General features: G+C 39.2%; 1 protein-coding gene across 2 annotated transcripts in view; it reads left to right on the top strand.

The window, feature by feature from the left end:
• The window catches only part of LOC131068805 (oleosin), an 81,387-nt gene that overhangs the window by 20,325 nt on the left and 37,485 nt on the right, over positions 1–23,577 (top strand). The window contains exon 2 of one of the 2 annotated variants that reach the window (XM_059207989.1): positions 13,970–15,264. The exons of the other annotated variant lie outside the window; for it this stretch is intronic. Coding sequence (XP_059063972.1) covers positions 14,090–14,815 — 726 coding nt within the window. The 5' untranslated portion in view covers positions 13,970–14,089 and the 3' untranslated portion in view covers positions 14,816–15,264. Of the gene's footprint in view, positions 1–13,969; positions 15,265–23,577 lie in introns of those variants that run through there. 2 annotated transcript variants of the gene reach the window in all.

Genomic DNA, 23,577 nt, shown 5'->3' with positions numbered 1-23,577 from the left:
GACCCCTCATCCTCAGAATCCGCAGAGGGCTGCATTCGAGCAATTTGGTTGGCCTTAAGATGGTCATGAATTAGTACCATAAGGCCTTGGTGCATGGACGTATCACCCCGTGGGTTCTCTTTGTAGGCCTTGAGGGACACATTCATCGAACAGAGCAGAAAATAAGGGAAGTTAACCTTATCATTGTGCCTAAACTAATTCAGTAGAACAAAGTGATAACCATAAAATTTAGTGAACCTACCATTTAGAGTGATGTATCGCATTAAAACAAAGAGGACTTCTTGCTAGGGTTTGGCAAAAGCCCTGGGTGGGTAGTAGGTTTTGCTCAACTTTACCAGTCGTTTCTTCTCTTTCTCAATGTCCGGGTATCTTTCAATAGCTTCCCTATTGACTTTCCTATATCTGTAGAAGTTGCACCCTTCTCTTGTGAGGCCCATAGCTTGAGCAATTAAATCTTTATCGATTTCTACAGTCTGGTCTCCCATTTTCAGCATGCCCTTTTTCCAATTTTTACAGAAAAAACTGGTGACCATGTCGTCTCGACCGTGGAGTCTCTCCATGAATTTCGAGAAGCCACCTTTCTGCAGAATACCCCAAACCTCCTCCTTCTATTTCCATTCTTTACAGCTACTTGGTTCATATCGCCTCCTATTACCACCCATATTGTCGTTGTTCAACACAAAATTTTGAAACTTGTAGAGCAGATTAGCCAGTGAGCTTTTCAAAACTATCAAAGTCGCCCAGAAAGCATGGGAACTTATGGCATTGGTAATATAATAAATGAGTCTCTCATTATTATAATGACTCGAAGTACTCAAGTCAGTTCTTTTCATAATTATCTTGTCCATCAAGTATCTTAGGAGTACTTCTATAACGATCATAGCAAATGATTTGCCTGACATCTTTGGGGAGTCCTTGTTCTCTTGTCCACGTGGTAATTTCTTCCTTGTTAACCGCCGCAATGGCAGCCCAATCAGCAGAGCCATTGGCCTCTCGGTAAATGTAGCTTTTTTTAAAGGTATTAATAAGGTCTCTGGTAGAGGTGATAATGTTGTTGATCGACCATGAAGGTTTTGAGACCCCCTTAAGACAATTTATAATATTGTTTGAGTCCCCTTCAATCCATAGGTGGGGACAATTCCTTTTTTTAGCTAGGAGGATACCTTGGAGAGCAGCCATAGCTTCGGCTTTATGATTAGTTTAAATTCCAATAGGGACAACAACCATTTCCTTGCACATTCCTTTGTCATCTCTTAGAACAGCTCCACAACCTAAAGGACCCGGGTTACCTTTGGCAGCATCGTCAAAATTAACTTTGAACCAACCATGGGGGGGGGTTGCCATTCGAAAAACAAGGACCCTTAATGATCTCTACATTTTCCTGAATCGCCCATTGGATTTTTTGGAACACAATATCCTAATTGAGGGAAACGTCCCTGAAGATTCGATTATTTCTTTCTTTCCATAGTCCCCATAGGATGTGAGGAAGCGAGAGCTACCACAAAGATCTCAAAAAAGAATTAGTCCATTTTATGTTCCAAGAGGAAAACAGATTTGTGATGGTGTTGGGAAACACCCAGGCAATACTAAAACTATTGAGAAATCTTTCCCATATTGAGGCTGAGAAGGGGCAGTGAATGGTAAGGTGGTCCACAGACTCTTCTTCCTGAAGGCATAGAGCACATCTATTAGGGATAGCAAAGCCTCTGCATTTCAGGTTGTCAAGGGTCAAGATTTTATTATGGAGGACGGTCCAGAAGAAGAAATTGACCTTGGGGGTAAGGCCTCTAATCCAAACTTTAGACCAAAAGGGATTACCTAAAGGATCAGGGGATAGAACACAATACATAGAGGAAACAGTAAGGGTACCTTTGGGATCATGTTTCCAGATCAGGGAGTCAACCTCTTTGTTCAACCAAATGCAGACAAATGGATCTTGAGCTTAGAGAGGCTTGGGTGGATGCTTTCAATATTCTGCCATTCGTTACCAGTCCAGTACTCAGCAACTAAGGAGCCAAAAGATCTTATACAAGAGGGAGCATAGGAGGCCCATTCATTGATTTCTATGAAAGGTTTATCAAAAAGTCAGGGATCCTCCCAAAATTTAACTTTCCTACCATTTCCAACTTTCCAGATCACTCCTTTAGCTATACTTTCTTTACATTTAGAGGCATAATTCCATATGTGGGAACCATTAATACTAATATCTGAATTGATAAAAGAAGAAAGGGAAGAGGACTGAAGAGAGTACTTACTTCGCCAAATTTCACACCATTCGATATCAAGATAAAACATTCTCCATACTTGTTTGGACAGAAGAGATTCATTTAGGCTTATGATCCTCCTCAGGCCCAAACCGCCATGGCTCTTCGATTTACAGACCTGGTCCCAAGCCATCAAGGACATTCTTTTCTTGTTCTCAACCCCAGACCAAAGGAATCTTCTTTGGATTTTCTTGATAGCATCAGCATACTTAACTGGAATTCTGAAAAGGCTAAGAGCGTATATCAGAATACTTAGAAGAGAAGCTTTAAGAAGTTGGAGATTTCCAGCCTGATTAGGAGGGCTCCTTTCCATCCAACTAACTTTTTCTGGAATTTGTCCACTAGAGAACTCCAAAAGGAGTCAGGAGGAGCAATGTCCATAGGGAGACCAAGGTAGTTTGCAGGAAGATCAACAATCCTACACTCCAGGATTCTACTGATTCTCTGTTGTCTTTTCTCTGGGGTATTGATGAAAAAAACTTCACTTTTAGTCCAATTGATAAGCTGACCCGACGCAGAGGCAAACTTACAAAGAGTACTCTTGAAAATTTTAGCTTCAGAAATACTAGATTCCCCCATGATAATAGTATCATTGAAAAATTGTTGATGAGAACAAACAAGATCTACAAAGGAAGGGTGGAGGCCCTTAAAGGAGCCTTGCAAAACTAAATTTTCCATACTCCTTCCAAAACATTCTGCCATAATAATGAAGAGGATGGGGGAAATAGGATCCCCTTGCCTAAGACATCTAGAAGCTTGGAAAAAAGGAGAAGGTGAATGATTGATAATGACAGCAAAAGAAGCAAAGGTGATAAGTTGGGTGATGAGATCCAAAACTCTGGGTGAGAAACCAAAAGATATGAGAACCTTCAAGAGAAAAGATCAGTCAACCCTATCATAGGTTTTGGAGAGATCAAGCTTAAGGATGAGACCCTTCTTCTTAGCTTTAACAAGAGAGTGGATGTTCTCATGGACAGTAATAATAGAGTCAAGAATTTGACGACTAGGGACAAAACCATTTTGCTGGTGATTAATAAGAGCAGGAAGGACATAAAGCAATATGGAAGTAAGAACCTTAGAGATAATTTTATAAAAGGAATTGCAAAGACTGATAGGTCTTAATTTTGTCGATAGAGTCAACGCCTTGAGATTTGGGAATGAGAGCCAGAAATATGCCATTGATTTCTTTCAAAAGTTTCCTAGCCCCAAAAAATTCCTTGACTCCATTGGTAACATCTTTCCCGACAATGTCCCATAAATCTTGAAAAAAGAACATTGGAAAACCATCTGGGTCCGGCGCTTTATTACCATCAAAGGAGAAGACAACATTTTTGATTTCCTGATTAGAAGGAATGGAAGAAAGGGAGGCATTCTTATGATCATCAATGAGACAAGGGATGTTAAGAAGAAAAGAAGATTGAGCTTTAGCATCCAATCTATTATCCCTCATTAGCAATTCCGAAAAAAACCTTTTAGTTTGCTTTCTAATTTCCTCCTCCTTGTTAATCTCCCCTTTATCCACCACAAGTTTGGTAACCCTATTAACTGCTTTATGCTTGATAGTCGACATGTGGAAGAATCTTATGTTCCTATCTCCTTTGTTAAGCCAGATGCATCTTGATCTCTGCTTCCAAAAGGATTCCTCTTTGGCAATGATATCATGATATTTTTTGAGAGTCTCATTTTCATAAGCAATGGACACAGTTCTGAAACCATCTTTCTGGATTTGAGTTTGTATTTCTTTGAGGTCTTCCTGGACTTTGCTTTTGGCCTAAAAAATGTTCCCAAAGCTGGATTTATTCCAGATTCTTATGTTGTCCTTTACACTCTTAAGCTTCTTAACAACTCTATACATAGCAGTTCCCTCAACTTGAATGCTCCACCATTTCTGGATATTACTTTTGATGTCTGGGTGGAGGGTCCACATTTTTTCAAATCTGAAGGGGAAGTTTCTCCTTCTTTTGATGGCGTCAGCAATAAAGGTGATGGAAAAATGATCCAAACCAACCCGAATGTGGGCCAACAGAGAACAAAAATAATGACTAAACCAGTCATCGGAAATGAGAGTCTTATCAAGACAAACTTGGATAAGATCAGTACCAGTTCTCTTGTTAGTCCAAGTATAATTACATCCTTGTATTTCCAATTCATTGAGGGCCTGAGAGTTAATGAAATCCATAAGGGCCAACCTTTTTTCCAGCTGAGGGGGGCTTCCTCCATATTTTTCCTCCTCTCTCAAAGGAGTATTGAAGTCTCCCATAACCAGACAATTAAGATTCCTGAAGCTGTCCCTAGTTTGAATAAGTTTTTTCCAGAAGGAATTTCTAGCCTTCAAGGTGTCGGGAGCATAAATGCTAGTGAGGACCCATGAAGTACCATCTTTTAGGTGCTCAAATTTGATACACGAGAAATTGTTGTCCTAGATGATAACTTGCTCTTTGACAGAATTAAGAGTCCAAATGGTTGCTATGCCTCCTGAAGCACCTTCAGAGCTGCCACCACTGACATTTCCGTTTTTGAAAACCTTCAATGATTCAACTTTCTCTATACTCATTTTGGTTTCTTGAATCAGAAAGATATCAGGTTTACTATCCCTTATTATATTCCTGATAATGTCATGCTTATGGGGGTTATTAAGTCCCCTAATATTCCAAGAAATAATCTTCATAGATACTTGCCAATTCCTAACTCCTTAAGAGTCTTCTGGGTTCCATATGCAATGTTCTTGCTGGCCTCCTTGATTCTAACTGTGTGATTAGAGGGACGACTTGGGGAGGAGGAGGTATGCTGGACATTCACTTGAGCTATTCTGCTAGATTTCCTAAGAAGAGAAGTCGAGGGAGTAGTTCCTTTCTTATTCATTTGCTTTGGTATTTTCTATTCAACGTCTATCTTAGGAGCCGCTACCGGGTTGTTTAGGATTTTGGAAATTTCTTTTTCATTTCCCCAGTTAGGGGTTCTAGAAGCATTTGAATCATTTAAATCACTGTTAGTTGATTTTGAACTCCAGACTGAGTCCGAGAGGTTCAGGCCCAAAATTGAACATTTTTGGGCTTCTTGTATTTCAAGACTAGGCTTGAGCAAAGAAGAATCAGTCTTTTCTTCTTGGGAAATTGGGATTTCCCCTTCCTCTGGTTGATCATTTTTCTCTTGCAGTTCATTTCCTTCACATGTATCAGCCACCACTTCAACTATATAATTTGGGTAATCATTCTGATCTTTCTGCTCCCCTGTTTGAGAAGTAATCGAGAGGTTGACTTTGGTTGGATCATTTCTTAGAGCTTCCTGGGTTGTAGGACTAGAGATAGAGGCTAAGGGCACTTCCTTATTCTCCCCCAAGGGATTAAAATGATTTGATTTTTCTCTTTACTATCTGATTTTTTAACTTGCCATACCTTTTTTCTGGTACCCTTTGGTTCTTAGAATGGGGCTTAGGCTACCTGGATTCTACCTTGGGTTTGGTGGGATAGGACTTCGCCCAGTGCCTTGGTTTTTTACAATGGAAGCAGACAAAGGGAATAGATTCATATTCAATATGTTGCTTCCATGTTCTTAGCTTTGAAACTAGATCAATCTGATCCGGCATATCTGCATCATGGGATACCCCTACGTAAAACCTAGCATGAGTGAATCTCGTTTTCAAAGTTGTTACTGGGTCTATAGAAAGTAGTTCACCAAAAGAGTTTGCAATTCCAGAGAAGATACTTTCAGCCCAATATTCTAGAGGCAAGCCTGACAGCTTTACCCAAACTGGAACTTGTGTTAAGAGAGAGTCTTTCATATTCAGATCCGGTTGCCATTTACGAAGAACCAAGGTTGTCTTTCCTACCATCTAAGGACTTCCACAAAGAATCACGAGTTTGTCTTCTTCACAAGAGAAAGAAAAGGATAGAAGGCCTTTGGGTAGGGCCGAAATTTCAACATTACCCTTAAGGGCCCATTTTCGTTTGACATAGGCCCTAACAACTTCAATGTTAGGACGCAGTCCCATAAATTTGCCTACCAAAGAGTTCGACATACTATTTATATTGTGATCCAAAACCAGATCAGGGATAGAGATAGTGAACTTACCTCCAGAAGGAGGATCAGATATATTCTTGACAGGAGGAAATGAGGATTTACCAGTTGGTCTAGTTCCAAATTGGGAAGACCATTTTTTTTATTCTTTTTCGCTCTCCCCGGAGCCGTCACGTGGAATGGGCCCCCCACTGATCCCTTCCCCCAAGGGCCCAGAGGAACCCTTTTTCTTCTTTGGTAGAGTACCACCAGTTTGCTGAATAGCAGTAGCTTCCGGAAAGTCTGGAGGCTTATCCTTCTCTCCTATGTGACTAGTTACAATCTAGCCGCTCCCATTATTGGAACCAGAATTCCCGCCTTGCAGAGAGTTTGAAATTTGAATTCTCCCATTGCCGCTTCCCGCTCCTTCCCCCATTGCCGCTTGGCTGAGTTGGTCTACAACCTATTTTGAATTTCTTGTTGTTTTCTAATCACTACAATTATAGAATGTCATAAATTGTTAGTTATATTGTAGCATGATGGTTACTTAAACCCACTATATATCACCAATAATTAATAATCATTTTTATTCTCTTAAAAATTCTTCTGGTATCAAAGAAGGATGGGGAGTTGTTGTGTCTATCAACTAGGCTAGGGTCGTCGTGCCCTAGCCTTTGTTTCTTTTCCTTATGTGTGTGGGTGTGGCAGAGTGCTACACCAGAGGTGGGGGTTGGATTTTTTCGGTGGTTTTGTAGGTTTTTGCTGAGAGGGGTTGGGGTATCGATGGTGTTGGGGTTTGTTGTGGTTCGCTGGGATAGTGTTGTTGAGTAGTGGCCCCATTCAGTTGGTTATTTTGGGTGCGGGTTCTTTTCTCTTTTCTTTTAAGTCTGGATGGCAGAGATGGTGGTATCTAACTCTTTGGTGTTTGTTGGTGCTGCTCCACCCCACGGATCTTCTTCAGGCTTGCATGCATCAGGGTCTAATTCCTTTTATGTTGGGGCGAGCTCTAAATTATATAAAGTGAATGGTTGTTATCCAAGGAATCAAGATCATCCCATCATTATCATTCCTTCTAAATAAATTATGGAGGATGTCGAGTACCGGTGATTTTTAAGTTTCTTAGGATTCATATTTCCTTTTTAGCTTTGGAATCTTGGAGTCATTGTTCATGGCAGGTGGACAACAATATGGAGATTATGCTTCTTGCGAATAACTACTTCGCGGTGGTGTTCTCTTGTATGTCTGATCACAATCGAGTCTTTGAGGGGAGACCTTATTTTTATAATCATGTGGGCTTGTTTGTTAAACCCTGGCATGTGGGTTTCAATTATGTCGAGGAATCACCCTCAAAGGTTCCTATTTGGGTTCGCTTGTCGAGGCTCCCTTTAGAGTTTTGGAGGGAATATATTTTGTGTTAGGTTACTGCTTTGCTTGGGAATCCAACATCAATTTCTTAATAGTCCCTTAATAAGAAGGTAATTTCCTTTGCCTCTATTTGTGTTGAAGTTGATTTAAATAATTTGTTGCCAGATTCTTTGGAAATCTGTTTTGGTTCTTCCAAGTGGGTACAACAACTAGATTATGAATCTCTCCCCTCCTGTTGTTGGATATGTCATGAATATGGTCATCTTCAGTGTCAATGCCCTCGAGTTAATAAAGGGACTGGAGGCTCTGCCATTGGTCATGGGGGATCTCCTTATTCCTCTACCCAGAAGGCAGATAATGTGAGAAAAGGTGGATCTCCTTCTTCCTCTGCTCCAATGCAAACAGATGGCCCTGATAAGGATAGTTTTTTGCTTGTTAAGTCTCAGACTAAGAGTCGAGGATAGAAGAGGCCCTATAGGGATAGGTAGGTCAATGAAGGCTTTAATTGATTTGAGGCATTGGATACTATGGCCTTAGAGGAAGGGATTCCAAGTGAGGTCTCCTATGGTGCAGTTGGTTTGGATAGGGAGGTTATGCAATAGGAACCTTCTCTCATGAGTCAGGGTGTTGGGCAACAACAGGGTAAGTCTCCTATAGGTCCTAACTTAAGGGCTTTAGGTGACCCCGCAAATCAAGCTTCTGGAAGAAGTAAGGTGTCTTCTCAGACTTTGGGGCTACAAAAAAGGCCCTTCAAGGAAGTCTCTTTTGATGCTTCCTCAAAAGGGGGGCGCAAAAAGGATAAAGAGAAGATTAAGCTAGCTAAGGAGTTGTTGGTGGATTCTGGGCGTATCGGGCCCATCAAGGCCCATTTCTCCCACTCTTCTCAATTATTATTCTCTCATGGAATGTAAGGGGATTGAATAGCATCCCTAGACATAAGGCTATTCATGAGTTGGTGGTTGTCCACTCTTTGTCTATCATTTGTATTTAGGAGACTAAGCTCTCAGTTGACTCTATGTTTCTATGTGCTTCTAGTATTTGGCGTCATGGGAAATGTCGCTATATTGGATCTCTGGGGAATTATACAGGTTTGGCTCTCTTTTGGGATCTAAGGAATATTGTTCCTCTTTGGTGGATTTCTAGCCCTTCCGCTCTCTCCATGGGTGCCTCTAGCTTGGAGATAGAAGAAACGATTTTGGTTTCTAATGTGTATGCTCTAGTTGATCTTAATGTTAAAATTAGGTTTTGGTCTCACATTCCTTCTTTTTAGAACAGACGCTCCTTTCCTTCCTTGGGTTTTAGTGGGTGATTTTAATTTGGTGTTAAGCTTGGAGGAGAAAAGGGGTGGGCTTTCTCATTTGGGTCCTTCCTCTGATCTTTTTCGAGAGAATGTGGACCTCCTGCATCTAATCAATATCAAGCCCGCTAATGGGATTTTTACATGGAATAACTCGTGAATAGCCTTATGTCTTACACCTACCAAAGAACACCATCACCATATTCAAAGATTTACATAAAATATTTTTTATAATTTCTCATACAATTGAGAACATGAACACGCCGTGATAGAACTTTGTAATGTGAAACAATGCAATGGGGAAATCTTCTCTTCTTTTTTATAGTCATGGTCATGTCTACAAAGTTGGTTCCCTTAGATAGTACTTCCAAATTAATTAGTCAGTATCTTTATTGCAAATCCTAACTGAGGAATGGCATTTCACCTACAAGTGCATTGTGTTGCTACTATTGAGAAACCTATAAAAAAGGTGTACAATTTGAAAGGACCCCCATAGCTAAAGAACTTGTGAAATACATTCCAATGATCAAAATTAATCTAACAAACCCAAATCCTTTAGCAAAAATAAGCATTTATTTGGTGATGGTGTTATAAATTCAAAGCATACTCAAATTGTTCAAATTAATGGTAATATAACACTACTCATTGGATAACCGAAAATAGGACATGAAATGTAGATGATGCACACCTCTTGGTGAGTCATTAGAGTTAGTTTTTCATAAATTGGTCAAATAAAACATAATTATCTTTCCATCTACCAAACCATTTGATGAAAGTGAACACAAGACAACATGATATAAGGAAATGGAATATTGTAGGTACCACGAGATTAAAGGACACTCTACTAGCAAATAAAAGAAATTGAAAAATCATGTCCAAGACCTCATTGACAATGGGGTTATTGAGATAGAAGGAGAACATCTTTATTGCAAAATAAACAACCATAAATATATTAAGACCATTTTTTTCAAGTATGATCAAATATATCAATTGGCTTGAATCAAACTTAAAATACTTATCCTAACAATTTATTATAATCCCATACATATGAAGTTGTAGTAGGTCATATTTTGTTATGATTTTGGCAAACCAAAACAATAAAGAATAACTATAATGTAAAATAAAAAGGCAAAAATAACAATTCACACCAGCACACAACATTGATGTGGTCAACACAATGTGTGCTACACCCTTAGAGAAACAACCATTCACTTGTTTTTATTATCTAGGGAAAAAATATTACAATCTTGCAGCAAAACCAATTTTTTGTGTGCTATATCAATGCACTAAAGTTATCTCAAATCTCTTGGCTTTTCACATTCCATAGCCACTTATTTATCAATTATTTTTGGTAGTTCGCAAAGGTTGGTTTACGTACCAAACTAACAAGCAACTCGGGTTTATTAAATAATGAGGATTTTTTCTTCAAGGGTGTTGCCCCCTCTACACTCCCCCGTTAATTGATTTGGGTTGAAAATCTAATTGTAAGAGTCACCAAAAAATTAAGCACAACCATATGATCAATTGTCACATACCAACAGTCTCCCACTCAAAGATTGATCAAACTCCACACCAAACAATTTCCCACTTGGAAGTTGATCCTAGAGTAAAATTGCTACACTTGTAGCTCCCACGAGATTGATGCATCTAGACTTGGCTTGTTTCTCCTGTCCACTATTATCACTCTTAAAGGCAAATATAAACAAAGTAGGAAATCATTTTCTCTCGGCTTACTATCTTTAGTAACATATTTGTAGGTTTTTTGATAATATATCTTTTTTAGCATCAATTGACATCTTCTAAAATAGATTGTATGAAATAGTATTTGAGTTATATATGTTTAGTCTTAGAATAAATGGTTGATTTCTTTGCAAGATGAATGACACTCTAAGTATCACTATACAACCTATTGTTCTTCTAGTACTTTTCCAATTTCTCCATAAAAATTTATAACAAAATCATTTCTTTACTAGCCTTCATAGCAAAAACATATATGCTTTTGTTGTTGAAAGTGAAACAACCTTTTGCAATCATGAAATCAAACTAACTATTGTTCTACCTGTATGCGGGAAAAGCGGTGCAATGAAACAAGAATATTGAAATCATGACTAGTCCACAGACCAATGGGACTCTTGGTGCAAGTTATGGAGCTATGTGGAATAGCTCAACTTCCCAAGGGATGTTCCATTGTTCTCTATCTCACAAGACCCCTTAAGCCAATGTCTTTTCTCTCAGATCACTGAGCAAAGTGACTTAGGGATGACAATCATGAGAATGAGGGATGTTTTGATCAATCTAATATGAATGCAATCTTAATTATGCATGATTTTAACAAATATGAGTTAAACTAGTATGTATATGATGATAAGATGAAAAGATTAGTCAAGAACTATCTTAACATGATATACTAGCTTAATGTGATTATTATGATGAAAAGAAAATACCTCTAAAATGCTTATTAGATTGTTTCTATTCAAAGAGGGATTGAAATGCTTAGTAAAAATGAGTATAAGGGTGATACTAAAGACTTGGATTATGATAATGAGGAAATGAGGGCTCTATTTATAGGAAAAACATGACAATGGATGGTCAAGATTGGATGATCCTATCAAGGGTCAGGATTGAAAGTTAATCGACCCATATTTACAATTCTCACCAATGAAATGGTGACAATTGTCAACATAAGACTGCTTGAGAGGATGTGTAAGAAGAATTAAATGCTTGAGAAGACCTCATGGTTACCCTAGGAGGTAAGGGTTAAGGTTAGGTTAATATTACCCATTGGATAAAGCTTTTATCCAAGGGATAAACTCTTGTGCAAGGGTTAAAGGGATAAACTCTTGTGCAAGGGTTAAAGGAAAAACCATGGTCAAAGCAATGAATGCTTGATGAGACCCTATGGTTAGATGAGGGTTGAGCTAGGCAAAAAGTCTCTAACCATGCCGTAAAGGGTTAGTTAAGCATTAATGGTTTGGAAGACTTTGGGGACAAATTTGTAAGAGTCCTTCTAAATTTGGGGGAACTCAACAAGTTAGCTTGTTGAAGGCATAAAGGCTTTAATGCCTTTGGAAGACTTTACTCCAAATTTGAGAAGTGACATCCTCAAATTTAGGGAAAGGGGATAATTGAAGGGTTTAGGCTAATTGATTAGGATTAGATAGGTTCTAGAAGAATCTAGAAAGGGGGTTAGAAGGCAAGTGGGAGATGTAGGAGAATGCAAGTGGGTATTTTTATACGTCTACATTTGGCCCCTCTTTGAAGTGGCGTGTGTGCACATGTTGATTCAAAGAAAATTGATGTGTCTTCAAAATTTGATGTGATATCGAAATGTCGATGTCGTGCCCCAGATTTGATAAATGATATTGATAATGCCCCCTCAGGAGATGAATCAAAAAAATTGAAAATTTGGGTATGATTGATAATTATTATAGATTTGATCGAATGTTAAAATGTCGTGTGTGTTTAATGTGTGTCAATTGATTCATCACCCGATAATGATGTTTGCTAGGGTTATAAGCGAGAGCACTTTCAAAATACATGCCCCTCTTACTAACCCTAATTTTCTTTTACCTTATAAAAAGGTAAAAAGTGATTTTATTTTATTATTTGTGCTTGTTGACTTTTGGAGATAATGACATTTGGAGAGTGACAAAATGTCGGTTCCCTATGCTTCACACCGATTCGAGTGCGTTTGTCAATACCGGAGGCCCGCCACGTATGGTCCACTTGTAAGTCATCTAAATTTTGCCTCTTTTATTTTTTGTTTCATCAATTTTAAGCACGTTTTTCATTTTTTGTGTCGGATTTTCACGTGTTAGCGCATAGGGTCAATTTCGTAGCGCATATGATAAAATCTTTAGCGCATAGGGTTAATGAATTAGGGTAGTGTCAATGGGATGTTGGGTAGTGTGCCGCGGGTTTAGGCTAGCGCATAGGGGTAGTTTAGCGCAGAAGGCTAACAGGATAGCGCATAGAGGGAAAAAGGTAGCGCATAAAGTAGACCTAGTGCGTATGGCTAACAAGATAGTGCCTAGAGGGAAAAGGGTAGCGCCTAGAGTAGACCTAGTGCGTATGGGAAAGATGATGGCGTATAGGGGCAGTCTAGCACGTAGGGTAAAGTCTGTAGCGCGTAGCGGAGTTTAGCTAGCGCATAGGTGACAACTGAGCGCATAGGGAAGGTGTCTTAGCACGTGGGCAAAAAATTCAGTGATTTAGGAGGAAAATATGATGTTGCGGGGTAAAATTAGAGGAAGGGAGATAGGTTGGGGTGAGTAGGTGTCTGCCAAGTGCTCCTGGATGGGTTCGGTAGCCAATATGCGTGTCTGTTGTGCTGATGTGTGTTTTGTTTTGATAAATTTGGATTTTGTCTTTGTTGAACTTCCAAGCTGATTTTTTGAATGATGATCTTGATTTGTCTATTGTTTTAGATTTTTTATTTTTGCGTCGTAAATATGATGTCCAATATGAGGTCTGATATGGTGTCTGATATGAGTTTTGTGATATGGATTGGATTTGATTTCTTGATATGGATTGGATAGATAAAACTTGATTTGATTTTCGTTGTTTCAAGTTGATATGAAATTTGTGATTTTGATATGGATTGGTTTTGATATGAAACTTGATTTGATTTGCGTTGTTTCAAGTTGATATGAATTTTGTGATTGGATATGGTTTCGATTTGATGTGAAACTTGATTTGATTTGCGTTGTTTCAAATTGATATGAATTTTGTGATTGGATATGGTTTTGATTTGATGCGAAACTTGATTTGATTTGCGTTGTTTCAAGTTGATATGAATTTTGTGATTCGATGTGGTTTTGATTTGATGTGAAACTTGATTTGATTTGCGTTGTTTCAAGTTGATATGGATTTTTGATTTGGATATGGATTGGTGTTGATATGAAACTTGATTTGATTTGTGTTGTTTCAAGTTGATATGAAATTTGTGATTTTGATATGGATTGGTGTTGATATGAAACTTGATTTGATTTGTGTTGTTTCAAGTTGATATGGGAACTGATATTTGGACATGTTTTGCTTGCAACAGGAGCGGATTGGGGTTCTTTAGTCACGAGAGCGATTTTCGAGGCCATGGTCTCTGATTCCACGATTGACACAGGCAGATAGAGATATTATTGAGAGATGTGGGTTGTCCTCCTTGTTGGACATGCTTCGATATATCATTAACTGGGGTTTACTGATAACATTGTCAGAGAGGTGGCATAGTGACACCAACACCTTTCACTTGGCTACAGGCGAGATCACAGTCACACCAGAGGACTATTATCGGATTTTACAGATTCTTGTGGTAGGTGCACTATTGCCTTATGAGCAGACCGAGGAGGGTGGGACAGAGGCGCTTCGGTGGATTTTGCAGGATGATCTGATTTGTGGGTATGAGATCCCTTGGCAGGGGTTCATAGATTTTGATTATGCCCCACTACCATTAGTACTGACAGGTTTTGTAGGTGGCTTATTGTGTCTCGACCGTAGGTCGAAGGGACTGGCAGTGGGATGGGGGTTGGTTCTAGAGGATATGGTGACACAGGGTCGTCAGTTTGCATGGGGGTCTTGTATGTTGGCCCATTTATACAAAGATTTGCATCAGGTGGTGTACTTAGGCTACAACATCTTATTAGCTGGGGTCACATTGTTACAGGTATGGGCTTGGGAGCACATTCCCGTAGTGAGGCCACTTGCAGACAAAGATAGGCCAGTTGGGCGCGCCTATGCATATGGATATACAGGGATAGTTGTCCAATGTAAGCTAGGCAAGCTAGAGCATTGGAGGAGGGTGGTAGATGATATTGATACGGTTGTCTGGAGACCGTATATGGAGTGTGAGGTGTGGGTTGAGGATGGGATAGAGATGTCCTATGTATATATGTTCTAATTCCTGATAGGGCAGACGTCGTTTGTGATTGAGAGGTTCCTGCATAGCTGAGTTCAGCGGCAGTACGGTCGACAACAGGGTATACCACAGGGAGCATGCTTATATGCTCATCAGAGGCAGGATGTGTCGGAGTGGGGTCCAACTATTGATAGTGTTGCCGTGGTGGATGAGTACATGCATTTGGCTGGCCAAATATGGTATTATGCCTACGGGGTAGTAGATGTGGGGATGTCTGAGGAGTTTGTAGTGCTCATCGTGGCTCATGTTGTAGCCCGAATATCAGATCTAGCATAGATGATTTCTACTTTTGATGATGATGAGGATGAGTAGCCTGAGAGGCTAGGGAGACGGAGAGAGGAGGGAGAGGAGATTGAGGAGGGATTTTGGGATGGTGGAGGTGATGACGGGGGAGATGGGAGGGGAGGTGGTCGAGGGAGGCATGGTGATAGAGAAGGGAGAGGAGATAGAGGGAGGAGAGGAGATAGAGGAGGGGATGGTGGGAGGAGAGGAGATAGAGGGAGGGGAGTTTTGGCGATCGGAACTGGTGTAGTTGGCCGAGCAGGTGATGTTATAGTAACTGTGGGTGGGATGGATGAGTTTAGGCGGCCTACCCAGAAGAGGAGATTACATGTGTTACCCCCACTAGTGTCGAGGACAGGGACATGGACAGGGGGTACCATGACACAGGTACCCCTCTAGATTCGGATACCCACCCATCGAGAGGATGCACATATTAGATCCTTACAGTTGTCAGTGCAGCAAATTCAAACACAGGTATTGGCGCAATAGCGTCAGATTACGCAGATTACCGTAGAGCGGGATATAGTGTTGGAGTGCTTAGGTTGAGCAGAGGCTCGAGCGAATAGTCTGGAGAGAGTGGCGGCTGGTGGTTTGATGAGAGACACATTGAGAGAGATGCAGTATGTAGCCAAGGAGGCTGAGTACTACTGGCGTCTGTATGAGGAGGTGGTTTTTAGAGATCACAGAGCTCCTAGCTATGCTGCAATGAGATCTAGTCGATCCAGGTAGACTCTTTCGGGGACAGAGAGCAGAGGTGTGACTGGGTCGCCTCGCCATGATCCACCCAGAGATCCAGGTGTTGAGACATCTACTGCAAGACCATCACCGTTAGGAGATAGTCATACCTAAGAGAGCTTGTCTCCATTTTATTTTGATCATTGTGTTGTATTTGGGACATACATGACATCTTTTGTATACTTGACCATTTTTGAGATATATGTATATATGACACTGATTTTTTGGATCCACATGTGATGTGTTTTTATGGATGATGTTTTATATATTAATGTGAATGTTCAATGATGATGATACAATGTTTAGATAAATGCTTTATGATTTGATATGATTGGATGATGCATGATGTAATGATATGATGTTTGAGATGATGTGAGATGTATGATAATGATAATGATGTGAGATGTATCTTGAAAATGAGATGTATGATAATGATATGTTGTGAGATGTATCTTGAAAATGAGACGTATGATAATAATATGCTATGAGATGTATCTTGAAAATGAGATGTATGATAATGATATGCAACTATTTGTAAAATGATATGCAGCTAATTGATCGTCCTCATTTTTCCATTTGTCATTCCTGTATAGTTACATGTTGCTGCTTTCTTTGTGTTTTATCATCATGGAGTTGTTTTGATATATTGAAAATTTATACAAGCATAATGGTATATTTGAACCATAATGACTTGAGAAAAATTTACATGAATTTTGATATTGCAAGATGGCACAAGCATCGAGGTATAATTGAACCAAGACGACATGAGTGTTGCTTGCATATAAATAGAAAAGATTTAACCATTTGTATGTGCAAATTGGAACCATGTCTTCAGTGATATGTTTTGAATCACTTCTCGAGACAAGTCTTTGCACAGTATAAGTGATCGCCTCACAGACATAAAACTAAAAAAATATTGGAGTCTCCAATCACTTTCTCTAGCTCAATGCATCGTTGAGAACATTTAGGGGATCCAATAGTTCAAAAAGTTCAAGTGCAAAAATAGTCAAAACTTCATGCAAGATGCAAACAAATTATACTTTAGAAAATCATCCATTATGTGTTTTTAAGTTGTTAAGTGCATCATTGTTTTGGTCTATTGACTGTTGAATTTGTGCTTGACATGATTCTCTTGGCCTGTTGTGATTCTTGATTTATTGACATGATGGAATTTAGATGAATGTTGCCTCTAGCTAGATTTACCTATCGATGTGGATATGTACAGTGATTACCAAGCCATGGTGGGATATGATGAAATGATATTCAGAGAAACAAGGACAGTGACTACGCTAAGTATGTCCTGGATAATGCTATTTTGATAAAGTGTTGGGCGATGGCCAGGGACTTTTGATAAAAGATATGATTAAAGATAGATATACTAGTTGTTCTCTCACAAGTAGCACCTGTTGCCAGGTTTTCACCATTTTTTTTATTGCACTTCTTTGTTTTTTGTATTTTTTTGATTTTTTGATTTTTTGATTTTTTTTTACTTTTTTTGTGCATTAGACTGCTCAAGTATAGTATTTCTTCAGATGGATGTTGTTGTTTGGTTCATCGAGCACATCGCCTTCTGAAGTTGTTAGCTGATAGGCACTTGATCCATAGGCTGAGATGATAACATAGGGACCCAACCAGTTAGGTTCAAACTTCCCTTTCTTTTCTTGATCTTGTTGATTTCTGGGATTTTCCTTGAGTACAAGATCACTGACTTTAAAAATCCTAGGGATGACCTTGTGGTTGTAGCTTCTGCACATGCACTATTGGTATACTTTGAGGTGATTATAGGCATGTTGTCGCTTTTCATCTAGAAGTTCTAGCTCTTGCAGTCTTTTTACTCGATACTCTTCATCTGGAATGAGGCCTTTCAAAGATACTCTGAGTGATGGAATTTCTACCTCAAGAGGTAAAATTGCTTCTGATCCATACACTAATGAATATGGCGTAGCTCTTGTAGGTGTTCGGATGCTAGTTCTGTATGCCCAAAGTGTCGGATTGAGTTGCACATGCCAATCCTTTCCTGCATCATTTACCGTTTTCTTGAGGATTTTTAATATTGTTTTATTTGATGCCTCTGCTTGACCATTCCCCTATGGGTAGTAAGGTGTAGAGAAACGATGTTGGATTTTGAATCATTCACATAGTTCTCGCACATCCTGGTTTTTGAAAGGACGTCCATTATCAGTGATGATGGAACTGAGAATATTGTATCTGCAGATCAGATAATTAAGAATAAAAGAGGCAATTTGTTTTCCAATTACTGTGGTCATGGGGACCGCTTCGATCCATTTTGTAAAATATTATGTTGCAGTGATAATGAACTTGTGTCCATTTGAAGATGAAGGGTGTATTTTGCCTATTAAATCCAGTCCCCACTAATAGAAAGACCAAGATGTGGTAAATGGCTGCAATTTATTTGTTGCTTCATGTATAAGATTGCCATGGATTTGGCATTTAGGACATTTCTTTGCAAAAATGATAAGAGTTTGTTTCCATTGTCGGCTAGTAATATCCCATTCTTAGAAGTTTTTTAGCAAGAGTAGGACCACTTGAATGTGCGCCACAAATACCTTCATGAAGCTCGTGTAAAGTAGAGTCAGATTCATTACGATCAAGGCAATGAAGAAGAGTACCATCTAGACCTCGACGGTAAGAGTATCAACAGTTAGAGTGTAACAGGCGGCTTGTCGGATAAAGTTGCATTTTTTATTTCGAGATAAGTCAATGGGTAGGGTATTGGTTTTGAGATATTCATATAATGTTCTGTATAACAGAGAGTCTGAACCGGTTAAGGTATAGATAACATGGGATGCAGAATTGTCATAGGCTGGGAAAAACAGTTGCTCTACTAGAAACTCATAACGACTCTATTGCTCTAGAATTTGTAGTGGTAAAGCAATAGTAGCCATTGCATCTGTTGCTCGGTTGTCCAACCTTGTTATTTCCTCAAAGGTGATGTGTACAAAATACTGTTTGAAATCATCCACCATTCATTTGTATGGCAACAGCTTGTCATCTTTTGTCTGATAGTCATTGTTGATCCGATTTATGACTAGTTGGGAATCTCCATAGACTTAATTCTGTGATTCTCCATTCTACGACCATTTTGATCCCTGTGACCAGTGCCTCATACTCAACAATGTTATTTGTGCATGGAAACATGAGTCTATATGATCTTGGTATGGTGTGTCCTTTAGGAGTGACGAACAAGATGTCGGCACTTGAGCCATGTTGAGTGTAGGAACCATCAAAGTACAGGGTCCATTGCTTGGTGGTAACATTAATGACATCCCTATCTAGAAATTTGACCTCCATTGGCTGTTTATTTGATAGTGGTGCGTTAGCTAATTGATCTGCAATTACCCGTCCTTTGATAGATCAGCACTCGGTGTAGTGGATATCAAACTCGTTGAGGATCATGACCCATTTAGCTAATTTGCCTGTGAGAGTCGCTTTTCTTAGCTAATCTTTCCCGTGAGAGGATATTTTAGAGGATCAATTTTTTTTATTAGCTTGATTGTGTGAGCTAGCATGTAGTGTCGAAACTTTTGAGAAGTGAATACCACTGTTAAACAAGCCTTCTCAATGAATGTATAATTCAACTCATATCCATTTAAAGTTTTGCTGATGTAATAAATAGCCCATTCCTTGCCTTCTTGGTCTTCTTGTGCTAATAGTGCCCCCACTGATATGTCTGTTGTTGATATGTAGAGAATAAGTGGCTTTCCAAATATTGGGGGTACTAGGACTGGTGGGTTCATTAGGTATTGCTTGATTTGATAGAATGATTCTGCACATTTGGCTTGCCATCTAAATGGTACATTCTGTGTAGCAAATGATTGAATGGTAGACTTTTATCTATGAGTTGGGCGATGAACCACCTGATTGACTATAGTCATCTTTGTAGAGATCCGAGTTGGCTAATGTTCTTAGGAGGTGGCATCTCCATGATGGCTTGTACCTTTGTTGGATCTACTTCAATACCTTTGGCTGACACGATGTAGCCTAATAATTTTCATGATGTTACCCCGAAGACACACTTCTTAGGGTTGAGCCTAACTTGGAATTTCTCCAATCTTTCAAAAAAATTCTCGAGTATGCCCAAATGTTCTCCCCGGGTAAATGGCTTAGCCAGTAAATCATCCACAATCTTCAATGAAAGTTTGCATCATGTCATGAAATATTGTCGTCATTGCTCGTTGATAAGTCGATCCAGCATTCTTTAAGCCAAAAAGCATGACATTCCAACAATACGTTCTCCAAGGACAGATAAATGTTGTTTTATCTTGATCTTCTGGAACTACCTTGATTTGATTATAGCCAGAAAAACCATCCATTAATGATAGCATTGCATGGCCTGTTGTGAGGTCTACAATTATGTCAATACTCGACAAAGAAAAGTCATCCTTTGGACAGGCTTTGTTGACATCCCTAAAATTGGTGCATATCCTGATGTTTCCATCTAGTTTTGAAACTGACACAATGTTGGAAATCCATTCGGCATAGTCTATAGGTCGGATAAATCTGACGTCTAATAGTTTATTTAGTTCAGCTTTGACCATGAGTGCTACATGTGGATTCATCTTTCTCAATTTTTGCTTAACAGTCTTAGCTCCTGGAGCAATAGATAAGTGATGCATGATTAGGTGTGGATCAATCCCGGGCATATCTACATAGGAACAAGCAAAATTGGTTTACTTTTCTTTGAAGAATTTGATAAACTCTATTTTTTCTTCCTCTGTCAGGGACTCTGCTAGGTGTATGTTTTTTCTTGCTTCTGTTGTATCAATGTTGATTGATTGAGTGGGCTCAATCAATATGGGTGATCGCTCCTGATAGTGTTCAGGAAGAGTGTCAAGTCTCTCATCTTTAGGTGCCTTAAAAAGGTTTTCACCCTCAGATGCGTTCTTTATTTTGACTTTTTTGTGATCTAGTGCTGCCATTGACTGGTTTTCAGTAGTAGATCCTTTTCTTTCATTTTTGCAAATGAGAGACTTGGCACCCCCTGATTATAGATGTCATTACTTTGTTTGCTGGTAGAGTTTGTTTCCGGGTTGACTGTACATAAGTAATGGATAATAGAATCATTATTTGGGAAAATAGGTATGTCATGATTTTCAGGTTCATCCCAGTCTATGAGATCAGGAAAGACAAGTGGTAGAGAGTCATTGGGTGGGTCGAGTTCAGTTGTTGTAAGTGTCATGATGATGTATCATCAAGTTTGGTTGGGATATTAAATAAGTTAATGATTTTGTCGAGGTCTTTGATGGTATCATCTTCTGTGTAGACTTGCTCGTAATGTCATTGTTCATTTTCTTTGGCATCATAGATATTTTGTGGACCAAATTCAAGTAATCTAGGCTCTGTGTCTTGTCCTTCTTGAGAAAGGGGTGTATGGCTAGCATTTTCAGCAATATCTTCAGTAATATTTGAACAGCTGCCCCATTCATAATCATTTAAATCAGTCTTAGAAGTATTGTCCCAGATTCTTTCAGTGTTGTGGACAGGTATGTTGTAGGGTGAAAACAAGCCCTTGATGATTGATACTAGTCTGATAGTTTTTTCTAATTCCGTATCAGATCCCGCTTCTACTCTTTGCATCTTCTCATATACTGTCTCTCTTCGGGGAGTAGTGATGTTGTCAGGGGGTGAGTCTTCCTTGTGTGGAACAGGTGCTTGAACATGATGTACTTCCGCATAAGATGCTTCTTCTCTTTGAATGGCCAATTCCTCTTGTTGTTTTTCTTTTTCCTGGTATTATCGTGCTTTCCTTATTGTTTCTGTTGATTCATGTAGCGCCTCCTGACATGAGTCCTCCTTGTATTTCTTCTTTGCTTTCCACTAAGGTTTTTGGTTTTTATTTGGTTTCTTCTTTGGGGGTAGAGTGTGTTCATAGCCCAATCATGTTTTGTCTTTAGAAAACTGTGAAGGAGGATCCAATGGTTCTGTGACACCTTCTTGACGCTTGCCAATAGGTCCTTTGCCATTGTATCCCATTCGTTGCGTGATCAGGTAGCCTTTTCCATACAGTTGCGTTGCTATAGCTACTTTTATAGTAGCATCTCTGACTTCTTCTGCATCCTTGTATAGCCAACTAAGGGTGTCATTTTCTTCTGATTCATGTGCTAGTGTGCCTAATTGGATAAATTTGCCATCAAACTTGGTGATGGGCTATGTTGATTGATGTGTTGATGCAGAAGGTTGTCCGTAATAATTTGGCGATGCTGGTAAGTTGGTTAGACACATGGGTTCAAAAGAGTATTCTCTGATGCCTTGCTCTTTGATTTTCATCTTCTATGTAAAATCCATGGATAAAGATTTAAGCTTTTCTTGCTAAGGATCTGGTGCTGAGGAAGTTTGTTTTTTCCTTTTATGTGGAACCAAGTTGTCTTGGGCTGCCCCCATAGCATTACAATGTTGAAAAGGGTTATTATCTGTTGATATAGAAATCTCATGTCCGTTGTACGAGAATTTAACACACTGGTGGTAAGTTGAGGGTACTGCTTGTATTTCATGTATCTAAGGTCGACCCAATAAAATATTATATGTGAGGTCTATGTCTAAGACTTGGCACATAGTGTCCCTTTGTATCAATCCCACTTGAATTGGAAATATCACGGTTCCCTTGGATAATATTTCATCATCATCATATGCTTTGGTGGTGATCTTTTATGTGGATCAATAGACTGCTCAGAGAAGCCTAATGCACGGATAGGTTTTAAGGTACAGATATTGAGCCCAACTCCTCCATCTATCAATACTCTTTTAACTTGATGTTTGTAGACCAAGACTTCAATGTGAAGGGGAGTATTATGTGGATGACTTAATGAGATATTATCTTGCTCATAAAAGGTGAGATTATGAGGCCCTGTCATGTGAGCTACCATGGCTTGAAATTTGTCAATGTCTAGATCTTGAGGTAAATTGTTTCCAATAGCGCCTGTTCCAAGATGTCTTTATGCTTTGGTGAAAGTTTTAGTAACTCATGTATGAATATTTGAGCAGGAGTTATGCTAATTTGATTGACCAGATCATATTGAGGTTTGGGGATAGTGTTTGTAGCGGATGTATTCCCTTTCAAGACATATTTTTGAGCTCTAGTGGTTACATTGATCGATTCATGTTCGCGTTTGTCTTTGATTTTAATGGCATTGACTTGATTGTCATCTGTTGATATATGATTGATGGTGTTATTGTATATGTGATTGATGCGAGCTCTGCGTGTATCGTTTGATGTTGATGCTCCATCTTTGTTGTAATTTGGAAGAGGATTTTTAAAAGGCATTGTGATCACCATTTGTTTTGAGACCATCAACTGTTAAATCACCTCTATCAATCATGTCTTGAACAATGTTTTTAATCCTCATGCAATCATTTGTTTGATGTCCTTTGTTTCGATGAAAATCACAAAAGTGTGAGTCATTCCACCAAGGTGGCTTGACTTGTGATTCAAAGTTGTTTATAGTTGGTAATGAGACAATCTTGTTTTCCAGGAGTTCTCTGAATGCTAACTCTAATGATTGGCCTAATGGTGTATAAATGCGTTTAGGAAAGTTGTTGGTGTTACCTCGTGAATTTGTATTAGGTCCTCGATTTGTGTTGTTGTTTTGGGTATTGTTGGTGTTGCTTGTATTTGGAGGTTATGGATTGGTATTTGGTGCATAAGCGTTAGTGCCTTGGTTAGAACCCTTTTGATTCTTGGTAACCTGAGGATTACCTGATGTTAAGCG

This window comes from Cryptomeria japonica, chromosome 7, assembly GCF_030272615.1.
Source record: "Cryptomeria japonica chromosome 7, Sugi_1.0, whole genome shotgun sequence".
Classification (NCBI taxonomy): domain Eukaryota; kingdom Viridiplantae; phylum Streptophyta; class Pinopsida; order Cupressales; family Cupressaceae; genus Cryptomeria; species Cryptomeria japonica.
The sequence above is the reverse complement of the archived record's forward strand: the minus strand, read 5'-3'. Positions and strand labels throughout refer to the sequence as shown.